The sequence below is a fragment of the Ruditapes philippinarum genome, unplaced genomic scaffold (assembly GCF_026571515.1).
Source record: "Ruditapes philippinarum isolate M1 unplaced genomic scaffold, ASM2657151v2 ctg1938_1_1_1_1, whole genome shotgun sequence".
NCBI classification, from domain to species: domain Eukaryota; kingdom Metazoa; phylum Mollusca; class Bivalvia; order Venerida; family Veneridae; genus Ruditapes; species Ruditapes philippinarum.
Genome location: NW_026852073.1, coordinates 202,957 through 216,034, shown reverse-complemented (window position 1 = coordinate 216,034; position 13,078 = coordinate 202,957). Strand labels below are relative to the sequence as shown.

Genomic DNA, 13,078 nt, shown 5'->3' with positions numbered 1-13,078 from the left:
ACAAAGCTATAAGCTTATGGACATACTCTCAAATCCATTCCTGTAACCAACCAGTACTGAGCAATGAAAGTTTCTTGCCCAAGGAAACAAAAGCTTGCCCTGACATGGATTTGAACCCTCATAATTATCAATCCTTAAGATTACTAGTCCGACAATGTTAAGCACTTGGCCATGCCACAACTTACACGACAAGAGTAAATTTCATGCGGACACTTACCTTTAGGTATGAACCATAATACTTTGTGACATATGGACTATCACACTGTGAGAGAACCATTATTTCCTGCTGAATATCCTCAATCTCATCCTCTGCCTCTTCTAAGTCTATTATTTTTATTGCTACAACTTCTTGTGTTTCATTGTCTATTCCTTTAAACACTTCACCGAAAGATCCTTTACCAATTTTTTCTAGTTTTGTAAAGCGAATTTCTGGATCAACAGCCATCTTGGAAGCCCTCTACAAAAGACGAACAAAATTTATGTAATTTTCATTATATTATCATTATTAATTTATGTTAATTCTTATTCTGTATTCTATCAGTGAGATATCACAAGTGAAATATATGCCATATCACTCACTAAATATATTAAAATTACTGCAATCAATCCATTTTCTTTCCAGTCAACATCATTCTATCCATTTCTTCATTTTCCCCTTTATTTTCCCTCTGCGCCTTAATTTTCCCCACTCTTGCCCAATTCGCATAAAAGTTAAAATTATAAATTTGACTTGGATATTTTGTTTATTCACTTTTGATATCTAATTAAAATCATTACACTAAAAGCACCATATCACTTAAAAGTCTGTAACGAATTTGTATACAATTTTGTAATAACAGTAATATATCATAACAGTAAAAATATAACTTACACTTCAAAGTGATATATTTTTCATATATTCACCAAGAACAAACAAATACCATCCACTTATCATTGATACGATATTTCATGCTAGTATATAGAACACCATCAACATCAAAAGTTTGAAATGTCCTATATTAACATTATATCCGACTTCAAAAGATTCACTACAAAGATGTAATATTTATCTTTTCATGCTTCAGGAAAGAATTTGTCATTTCTGTTCATAAAATAAACAAATATATTTGGGAGTCATCTCCTATATGACTGTTTAAGTTTCTGCGTTCTGAGAAACATTTTGAAATTTCAATCAGGATTTCGTCAGCAATAATTCACCTAAACTTTAATTCTTGGATTTTATATTATTATATTGATCAATTGATTTTTTTTCTTTGAAAATGAACAATTAAATTGTCCCATTGAGAACAATGAGAATTAATAGGATACTGTGTACCACAGTGACACAATCAATTCAAGTACCAGCAACTTCATACAGGAACAAAATAAAGTACAAATTGCTATAACTGAAAGTGCTTTGACTCTGCTGTGACTGTATAGAGAGCCAGGCCAGCTAGGCATTGTGACTGTCCCTGCAGTCATGTCCCTGCAGTCTGAGTCTCTGACCCAAGGCCCTATACTATAGTGGCTGCTTACTTTTTTTATAAACCCAGGCCAGCATTACACAACCTGTGCAGTCAGACCAGGCTCTTTATTGTTGGTAGCTAAAATTTTTGTATTTTAATATTTAAATCCCTTAAACTTTAAATGGACTGTTCCAAATTCAAAACTGGGCAAACTATTTGTGTATATATAAACTGCAGCATTTGAAATTATGCACTATTTGTAACTTTCAAACTAACTATGTACATAATATGCTGCAACCTTTGAAACTTCCATAATGACCAAACAGATAGAATTACATTCATAGACAAAAATCTTTTGTTTGAATCATCTCACTTTTGAAGTTTCGATCCAGATAAGATATAAGTAAAAAAAACTTATATATCTCTTTTCTTTTAAGGTTATTGCATTTCAGTTGTTACAAGGCCACAATTAACAGCTAAGTTTCACTTACTATGAACTATTCAACAATTGGCCACTGTTTTAAAATCATATGTAAATGACATGTTTATCTGTAAAAACCAAACCACTCAACTGTTCAAGATATGACAAATATTTCACTTTATCAAAATAGAGCCTATTTCTAGTTCTATTTATAGACATATCATAACCCGCATCGGCCATGTGTGTAATAACTTGGCCCAATGTCATCTCTCAAAACTGCAATTCAATAAGTTAAAATTGTAATAATTTTTATTTATAGCTCTGACAACCTTACTATAAAATGAATCACTTTAAACTTATCTATTTGTAATATTATGACCATTCTATCATTTAAGATGTGAACATACATGTATTTTTTTTCTTTGTTAATTGTTTTGCATCAATCAAGTATATAGGGTGATGGCGCATCATTCTTTTACAATGGCTGACAGGGGGTCAGGGCTTTTCTATCTCCGATAGAGGAAAAGGGTCCTTCCCTGAATTTGGAGGGGAAACAAAAGAATGGAATTTTTAAAGGTTTTTTTTTGCAAAAGGGAATAAAAAAACTCAATGTTAACTGAATTTTTTGGGGGAAAATGCATAATTTTTATTAATTTTTCAGTCTTCAGATAGCAAGAGGCTTGAAAAAGGCCCTTGCTATGGAAAGAAAAAAAGCCCTGTGAGTCAGTGTGTTTGGAGGGTTGAAGAGTCATAATTTCATATTCTGGGTCAAGTCATATAAAGACCTGTAGAAAATATGCAACATTCAAAGTTTCAGATGAACTGAGATAAAATGAGAATGCATTTGTAAAGTACTTGATAGCTGAGATCAGGAAGGCCCATTAGAGATAACAGCTATAATAAATATATCACATCATGGTAACAATACAAAACTGAACATGCACCAGTATCATGCACTCACTTCATATCCTCAACACTTTGCATGACAAAATAATGCTTTAATTGCTTTCTAAACATTATAATATTGATTTCTTGAACAATTATATTTCATTCAAGTACTTCTCTTTTTATTAATACCAGTTATAAATTTCCTTCTGAACTGTTTCCCTGACTGAACAAGTAGCTATATAGGACAACTTGAACAAGAGCTGTCCGTAAGACAGCGCGCTCGACTTTTTTATTGCTTGCCAATAAAAAAAGTTTTTGCAGTAAAAGGCAATACAAGAATCTCTGTATTTTTAAAGTGAACAATGGCCATGAGCATTAAGATATTTAGTGAAGAATTATTTTATTATGACATAATTTATGGTAAAGTGAACAAGTGGATAGGAATGAATTTTTTTAGATTTTTTAAGTTTTTTAGTGCTTGCCTATAATACAAAACATTGACAGTTAAGGGCCATAATTCAAATAAAATCTTTGACAGAATTACCTTCTCCTGGACATGTTTGGGAATCATGATTGTAAACAAGTATTCCAACTTTCAAATTAATATCTCAAACAGTTCAGTCAAAAAGTGGACTGGTACTAAAAACTTAACCAAGATTCTAAGTCGATAAAAGGCCTTAATTTTTAAAACAAATCCTTGACAGAGTTACCTTCTCTTGCGTACAGATGGGGGTAATGATGTGAAATAGCATTAAAAGTTTCAAAGCAATATCTCAAAGGGTTAAGGCAATAAGTGGATTTTACCCATATTCAATGTATTTTCTAAGTCAAAAAGGGGCATAATTCTGTCAAAAACCTTGACAGAGTTATGTCCTCTTGTCTGTTGATGAAGGTCGTGATGGTAAACAAGTATGGTCAGTTTCAAAGCAATACCTCCAATGGTTTTGAAATAAAGTGAGGTGGTACAAAAAACTTAACCAAGCTCAATACACTTTCTAAGTCAAAAAAGGGCCATAATTCTGTCAAAAACCTTGACAGAGTTATGTACTCTTGTCTGTAGATGGAGGTTATGATGGTGAACAAGTATGGTAAGTTTCAAAGCCATACTTGTAATACTTCTGAAATTAAGTGGGGTGGTACGAAAAACTTAACCAAGGTGTGACGCCAACGCCGACGCCGGGGCGAGTAGGATAGCTCCCCTTTTCATAGAAAAGTCGAGCTAAAAATGCAAAAATTAAACACAGTTTTTACCCCTTGTTTCATATGCCCAATGTAAACATTACTTTCTTCATTTTAAGTAAAGTTGATCACAATTTTAGACTTATAAAAATATTTCGAACAATTTTTTGTTACTCAAGCAGAACTTAAAACTGTACTCCCAATTTTTTGTTAATTAAACTCTCTCTAGTGAAGGGTAATGTTTGCGGTCCATTTTTTTGTAGATGCAACTTAATAAGAAGTAAATGCCTAAAAAATTAATATTTAGAAATGTGATTAAAACACCTTTACCTTTATTGCACTCAGAGTTTAAACCCATTTATTTCTGACTTTTTAATACTAATCTATACATAAATCATAATAAATGTGAACCATAAATGTATCAAACCAACCTAATTCTCAAATCTACACCTCGTTTAATATCATTCTTTAATAATGATTATACCATATACATTAAATTTTGTGACACCACTTAAAACAGAGTAGTTTCATAAATTAAACAGTTTAGAGGTTGCTTATATTACATTATTATTAATGATTATACAAAATCTCAAGAATGCTTGAAAACCAGGAACTTGTTACAATATATTATGACCCTTGAATTCTCTTTAAATTTCATTGTCAGCAATCTATATATGAGCCGCGTCACGACAAAACCAACATAATGCGATTGAGACCAGCATGGATCCAGACCAGCCTGCGCATCCGGGCAGTCTGATCAGGATCCATGCTGTTCGATTACAGACCCTATAACAAGTAAAGAAACTGATAGTGAACAGCATGGATCCTGATCAGACTGCGAGGATGCGCAGGCTGGTCTGGATCTATGCTGGTCGCAAACCCATTATGTTGGTTTTATCATGACACGGCTCATATAGACATGTACTTTCACAGTCAGTGATTTCTCTCACTTTATTTGAGAGAGACCATAGCCTCTTGATTTGGGGGAAAATTATCGTTCAAATTGTTAATTTGGGAAGTAAAAAGCAGATTTAAGTTAAGATTTTTGGGAAAACTGCTTGATTTTAAGAAAATTTCAATTTGGAAGAGGCCTTTTATCAAAGTTTAGAAAATCACTGTCATGCTAGCAACATTTTATTAGAACAGAACAGAATTTTAATTTTCTCAAATCTCCACTAACTTTTGTATAACATACCATTGTAATTAATATTAAGCAAAGAAGAAAACCTGTCTTTACATCGTAATTCAGAAAATACCCTTAAACTGCCTATAAATTAATGAATTGGTCATATAATGCCCAGATATTATTTGATCTCCCTCCATTCTGAGTACCATATTTTATGGACCTTATATCTCAAGGCCCATGACCATATAGATAGCAATTCCGGTAGTTATAAGTTTACGTGTTTACTTTTACAGGTATATATTCGGCTAATTTTCAAGTCCAAGGGTCTCAGTAGTGACTTATTTTGAATAATTTTGAATTCTTTTGTGTTACAAACCTAACAAGACTACAATCCATCCAAGCATATAACATCTAAAAAGCATAAATGTAAAATAAATAATAAACCACTTTGGGTGGTTACTGTCTGCTATTATATTCTAGACATAACAACCATTGATGGTAGATAAAATAACCTTCACATTTGTTCAGAATTTAGAAACTGCAGCTGTTCCAGAAGTAACGACTATAAAATCTATCAAAGGTTAAGTTACTCACTCCAATATTCTCATTTCTCTGTACAAAAGTTATGCAAGAACTCTTTTAACTTCACACAAAGGGGAATAATCCATTGAAAAGTGATACATTAAGAATTTTCCTGGCAATTGAATCTACCCACCCTTCCAGTCCAGACCAAGATCAGCTGGCACATCCATGCTGTCTGATCATGGTCTGCACTATTCACTGTTCAGTCAGTACTTATTTCAAAATTTATCCTGAAAACCAAGAATTGTCCAGATTAAAGATGGACAATTCTGTTTAAGATATTCAGGGTTAACAGACTTTGGATCAACAGACAATTTACAAAAACTTAAAATTACAGCCCTTAAGATACTGTGTGTAATTTAAACTTTAGGTAAAACATTTGATATTGTTAAGATACAACCTCTACAGAAAAACTTTATTACCCAAAATTTTCTAATCAAAAATTCAAACAAAAGTTTGGGGCCTTTTATTTAGTTCATACAGAATTCATATTTTAGTTTATTTGTGTAGGAAGATGTACAGTAAACCTTTAAAACACAAAAGTCACTCTCGAATCCATTCCTGGAACGAACCAGTACTGAGCAATGAGTGTCAAGTTTCTTGCTCACAAAAACAATAACTTGATCCTGGAAGGGTTTAAACCCATGTAATACCGACCCTTGATTACAAGTCTGATGTGTTAAACTCTAGGCCTTGCCAAGGGGCCCTTTATGTCATCTATAAACAAAGTGAAGCAATTAGTATAGCAAAGCCCAACCATTCTAAATAACTCAAAACTTATTTAGTATTTATATACTAGCCGAATACTGCTTATAATAAATACTACACCAAAAATATTTTATTTTTTCTATTTCAAAATATCTACCACAGAAAATATAACAAAGAAAATAAATAATTATCGTAAATAATAATATACTTTTTACCTTTTAACAAAAGATATAAAATAAAACAATCCAAATAATAATCCACTTGGATATCAAATTCCTCTGCAAATGATTTAACACGGAACACCACACCTAATGAAACTATACAACCATTGCCACACTTCTTATCATATCAAATATCTAGATTTTTTTTTATCACTAGATGACTTCCTTGTATGATTTAAGGAAAAAATACACAAGTAGACTGGGTGGATCGTGTATAAAACTAACAATGTAAAGATAATTCTTTAGTACATTACTCATTCTGGCTACCCAATCTAGTTATACCCTCCCAATATTTACACTCTCAAGTGAAACGCGATTATTTACAATGTAAAGATTTGTAACGTAGTTGAATAGTTTATACATTTATTTTCTCCACACGCTGGTTTAAATATCAGGTATTTTTTGGAGCGTATTTATTTACAATCATTATTATTATGCTAAATATCTTTTTATATACACTATCTACAAGCATATGTACAGAATGTCACTGGATATGAACCATGTTGCATATAATACAGATTACTGTAACGTAAATTCTATGAAACCTGCCTTTTAAATCAAAGCCACAAAAAAAACGCAAAACCTTTACAAAAAGGCAACAATAATTCTACATTTATCATGTCTCTTGTGTAAAAGGAACTTCCTTACTTTATGTTAAACTGACAATAAATTATTAATGTCACAAAGAAATGCATTCTGGTTCGTTTTTGTGTATTGTGCTCTGCCGTAGAGGAAAAACTAAGACGTCCCTGCGAAAAATTATTCATCAAAGATTTAAGAAAGTGTTTCAATTCATGGAACCAAGCAAAACCTCACTGAATATTCACAATGCCAACAAAGATTGTGAGCGTGGCTCTTTAATGGTGGAGAAAAAAACCCAACAAAATCTCCTGCTCACATTCACTTTAGAATAGGATACATGATTGTAGGAATACAAGATAAAACTATTACCATTCTAGAGATCCCCTCCTTCCTCTTATATTAATTTTACAGCTAAATATATATACATAGTCTGTTTCCCCTAGCCCAAAAACCTATTTTCCTTCTATTCTGTAAGTCTTTTACCCTAAAATGCCACTTTACACATTTGTTAGCATTGGCTTGATGGTAGCTGACTTCAAACAGCTTATTGATAGTTTTAATGTACAGAAAGCTGTCACAAATTCAATAGATTGCCTTTGCTATGTGCAGTACATTACTTTTTAAATTGCAATTTAATTGAAAATTTAAACAACAATGTGTGGCTAGCCTGTTTTGTTGTGTTCTCAGTAACTGCTGTTGGTGTTTGGTTTGACATCAGATTTTCCCCTTTTTCTCTGAGTTATTGCCCTTTAGAATAAATGTTGTTTTGAAAATTCAGAAATAAGTTACTGTGACTTCAAAGTAACTGGATAGCTTTCTCACATGAAAAACATATATCACTACTACATCAGTGTTCCCACTAGAATTTAAATTTGAGGGTACATGTACCCCCTAGGTCATATTTTTGGGGGTACACTTCACAGAATATGTGCCTCTAAGATTGGTTCATACTTTTTCTGAACTATTTTTACAGCAGCAGTCATGTAAGATTGTTGCTTTTTGGCGTTGCATGACACATTGTGATCGTCGCATTTCTGGTGTCTAACTTATGCTGACCGATGGAAATTACTAGTCCCAATTGTAAACGCCAATTTCAGACATTTTTTAGTGTTTTTTTCATATGTCTCGCATGTTAAACGAAACATTTCCCCGTTGTCTTTGTCAAATCTAAGCCATGAAAATTCGGACAACCAGGAGTTCTGAAATCGTTTGCAATGTTTCTTTTTGGGGGGTTCATCACTATTTTCACTAGGGCCTGGTTCTTGATTTGCGCTATAGGATTGAGTAAGGGTCAGCGATTTTTCGCTGGAATCGCTTTTATGGAACCATTCATTTAAATTGCGTCCATTTTTAATAACTTTTCCTGCGATTATTTAATATTTCAGACGGCTTATTTGTATTGCCTGATGTAGACTTGTTACTGCTTTTAAATATAGAGCGTCGCGAAGCGTAGTTAATCATTATAAACCAGTCCATGAGCTAAAAATAGCACAGCTGGGAAACCCGAGTTATGACCTCAGTTATGACTGATCGGATTAAATAATGGTCTTGTAAACAATTTCAGAGATTTATGAGTAGATTATTGATTTGTGCTTCGAATTTGCGGATAATTTTTTGGCAGTTTTACTTCAATTTTTATACGTGCATGCATGCACCTAGTTGTAATTTCATGCGTGATTTTTGTAAATTATACGTGATTCACGTACATTTGTGCGTGAATGGGAACACCGCTACATGTATAGTAGCATGGTAAGGAACCAACTTTCACAATGAAATCAGTTACTTTTGAAGCAATTGTAGCCATTTAGGTTTCAAAAATGGTAGAGCTCTGGCATTTTATTCTGCAGTAACCAAAGTTACACTAACCCTAGCATCATCAGCCATGGCAAACCTGGTATAGTAACACACCTGGGATGACTTTCAATCTATAATTTATCATTCTTTGGTAAAAGCAAATGCAATGGCAGTAAATACTGCAGTAACCAGAGATTTTGCTGTTTTTGGCATACATAAAATAGTGCTTACACAAACTCAAAAGTAGATTCAGAAAGATTTGTTACAAATATCATTTTATATTTATTTTTTTCATAATGTTTAGCAAAACCTATTTGATTTAATACAACAATGACTAAATAATATCTAAAAAATACCTTTTTGATAAAAAAAGTTAACAAATTAATATAACAATGTCTTAATAATATAACATGAAAAACATAAAAACACTCAGTTCAGCAATGCAAAAGAGCATACCTAACAAGTAAATGATGGAAAACTTGTTATTGCATATATTTAAGAGATGCAGCAGTGAACAAGCAAGTAAACAGGCAAATATAGAAGTCCAGACAATTTATCAATCAATAAACATCCATGCTTTGCTTAATGCATTCAGTCTGTCAAAGAAAATGGGAACAAACAATACAGGCATGGTTATCCTTTTTTCAACCAAATTCAAACACAATCACAAGCATTTCTTAATCAATTATGAAGTATTTAATTCCGAGTTAAATACAATTTGTATTTGCAAAGCATGTATTAAAATTATAACCATATTATTCATTGTAGCCATATATATTTTTCATAACAATGAAAGGTTTAGAAGTTGTATCAAAAAATTAGTTATTAATTAAGACTTACAACTTTTTTTGGAAAAATAATGCTTCAATTACAATTCATTATTAGATTAATTTATATACATTTTTCAATCACCATGATTTCAACAACAGAATATAAGAGAGATAATCAGTGTGATTTGTATGAATCACTTTGCTGAGTAATAATGACAAGTCTTGAAACAGAACTGAGTGGAAGGAAAGTGACTTAAGAATGTACGTATGATGTCATGAACTAAGAGATCATTATAGAAGACTTACAAAGTTGAAACAGGCATATAATTATTTGAAAGCTCAACACGGCAGGGAAGGTGAGATCATTCCGGGAGCAAAACTTACCAAACCAAGATTTAGACTTTCAAGTCTCACTGGATTAACCTCACGGAACTGTACTTCAGAATCAGAGACCCTAGACTGTATAATCAGTTAAACAAAAATAGATTTTAAGAATGAAAAGTCGAAACAACACAACAGTCAAAATAGCATGCCCCTAAAGCTAAAAATATCATTTAACACAAGTAACATTACTTTAAAAGTGGTATTCAGAGTGAAACCTGTTACCTCCTGATAAAAGTAACCACTTTCTCAAATGTTGAATGGTTCAAACACTTAATCATACTACTTTTTTTATAGTCCAAATATTTAAAGGCATACCACAGATCTGAAGCTATTTTTTACATAGTTTATTGACAAATGTTAAACTGTTTACAAACAAATGTATAACTACTGTTATTAATGTGAAGGACTCCATCTATTTTAGCTGGGACAACTGTTTAAGTTGGTAGTCCTACTCAGTCTAGTCTAAAGGTCCTGCTTTAAAAATCCTTGTGAGAAAACCAAAACAGTCGAGCATTACTAGGAAAGTACTAATACTAGCCCATCCATTACTAATACATTACATTTCAGCAATACTAACTATAAACTGCATTTTAGTACCACCTAAACATTAGATGCTAACTGCAAACTTATCATTTAACGTACTAGTACTACTACTGACATAATTATGTCACAAGTTTGACAAAATTTAGGAAGAATGATAACTCATGCACTTCATCTAGTATCACAACTGGATTAACACTTCACTTTTAAAGTTCAGTCAGTTTGAATCACACTTAAACAAAACAATTATTAAACTCTAAAAATGCATCTTATCCCATTTCTACATGTCATGCATTGCAAGACTGTGTTAAGGCGAAATATGAGTCAATTGCTAAAATTACCTAACTCGCACTTCAACTAGGCACGGGAATTATACCGGCTCACTTTACACAAATAATAATAACGTATTAACTGCTTTCATTGTTTTTAACGTCGTGAAATTAATAGAGGAAAATGGATCTTATTGTTATATAATTATATTTTGCGAAATATACAACATTAGATATTACAGTAATTTATTGTTTGATTATTTCTATAAATTAATACAATCGATCTAATGAAATATGTATTTCCTTTGATAACATTTATTTTACTGTTAAGCTGCATATATTACAATAAAAATACATTAAACATGACCGAATACGTTGTTTTTCGTCGCACTGCCAAAATTGCGTCTACAAACAGCAAAGTAGTAACGTTTATACTTTGACAATTTGTATTTAAGCAACACTAATTTTACTTATAAACCATGACAATTTCACTTTAAATTCATCTGCTGAGGAACACAACGTTTTTGTCAATATTACAGGATTTTGAGTCAAACTTCACACAATCCGCCATCTTGATTCAAGGGTGTGCCCTCGTTTTGGATCATCATACAGACGTAAAAAGTAGACCCAGATGTTTTAATGTTTTGCCATCTAATCATGTAATATTAAATTGCATGCTTCAAGAAAACAGATCAAGAGGTAAAAGTTCAATTAACTGATGATTTCTTTTCATCAGTAAGTTGTCAATTATGTTTTCGCGTAGTAAGTTAAAGGTATGTAAATAACCTTTCACCTATATTTCCGTGCACCGTGTATTAAGATACTAAATTGTATTTTTACTCTGAAAATTGTGTGCCTCCATAGCTCAGTGGTTAGAGCACTGGTCTTGTAAACCAGGGGTCGTGAGTTCGATCCTCACTGGGGGCTGCTCAATTTATTTTTCTTCTTTGAGTCTCCATATTCCGTTAGAAAGGGCAACCATGTATTTATAATATTTAATAATGATTTTATGATTATCTAGAGATTGTTAGATGCTTGTTAATTAAAGTATCAAAATGTCAACAAAGTAGTATCTTGACTTCCCTACACAATACTAAATCATTATATCTGTACATATTGCACCAAAAAAGCAACATAAGAAAAAAGATGGTTCAGGTAATTGGCCAATAAGAATTTATTTGGAAACTATAAAAGTATACAAAAAATAAAAGGTAATGGTGTAATAACAAGAGCTGTCAGAAGGACAGCGCGCTCGACTTTTTTAGTGCTTGCCTATAAAACAAAACTTTGACAGTTAAGGGCACACAAGACTTTAACTAGGAATTTCTAAGTACAAATCAAGAAACATTTTCACAGAGTTATCTTCTCTTGCTTACAGATAGGTCTCATGATGGCACATAAGAACTCCAACTTCCAAAGTAATATCTCAAATGGTTAGGTCAACAAGTGGACAAGAATGAAAATTTTAACTGAGTTTCTAAGTCAAAAAGGGCCATAATTCAAATAAAATCCTTAACAGAATTACCTTCTTCCTGCCCATGTTTGGGACCATGATGGTAAACAAGTATTCCAACTTTCAATTTAATATCTCAACCAGTTCAGTCAAAAAGTTGACTGGTACAAAAAACTTAACCAAGATTCTAAGTCGATAAAAGGCCTTAATTTTTAAAACAAATCCCTGACAGAGTTACCTTCTCTTGCGTACAGATGGGGGTAATGATGTGAAATAGCATTAAAAGTTTCAAAGCAATATCTCAAAGGGTTAAGGCAATAAGTGGATTTTACCATATTCAATGTATTTTCTAAGTCAAAAAGGGGCATAATTCTGTCAAAAACCTTGACAGAGTTATGTCCTCTTGTCTGTTGATGAAGGTCGTGATGGTAAACAAGTATGGTCAGTTTCAAAGCAATACCTCCAATGGTTTTGAAATAAAGTGAGGTGGTACAAAAAAACTTAACCAAGCTCAATACACTTTCTAAGTCAAAAAAGGGCCATAATTCTGTCAAAAACCTTGACAGAGTTATGTACTCTTGTCTGTAGATGGAGGTTATGATGGTGAACAAGTATGGTAAGTTTCAAAGCCATACTTGTAATACTTCTGAAATAAAGTGGGGTGGTACGAAAAACTTAACCAAGGTGTGACGCCAACGCTAACGCTAACGCCGACG

At 32.5% G+C, this 13,078-nt stretch overlaps 1 protein-coding gene and 1 non-coding gene across 11 annotated transcripts in view; one reads left to right on the top strand and one right to left on the bottom strand.

Moving 5' to 3' along the window:
* Nucleotides 1-10,200, bottom strand: part of LOC132748468 (serine/threonine-protein kinase 26-like) — a 49,066-nt gene extending 38,866 nt beyond the window's left edge. For 7 of the 10 annotated variants that reach the window (XM_060738094.1, XM_060738109.1, XM_060738132.1 and 4 more), the window contains exons 1-2: nucleotides 10,101-10,200; nucleotides 218-457 (exon numbers count right to left, since the gene is read on the bottom strand). In XM_060738094.1, coding sequence (XP_060594077.1) covers nucleotides 218-445 — 228 coding nt within the window. In that variant the 5' untranslated portion in view covers nucleotides 446-457; nucleotides 10,101-10,200. Of the gene's footprint in view, nucleotides 1-217; nucleotides 458-6,564; nucleotides 6,788-10,100 lie in introns of those variants that run through there. The other 3 variants (XM_060738159.1, XM_060738162.1, XM_060738101.1) reach the window with 2 other exon arrangements.
* Nucleotides 10,201-11,763: 1,563 nt separating this feature from the next.
* Nucleotides 11,764-11,836, top strand: Trnat-ugu (transfer RNA threonine (anticodon UGU)). The gene has a single exon. It is a non-coding gene; the product is annotated as a tRNA-Thr (tRNA).
* Nucleotides 11,837-13,078: the final 1,242 nt, after the last annotated feature.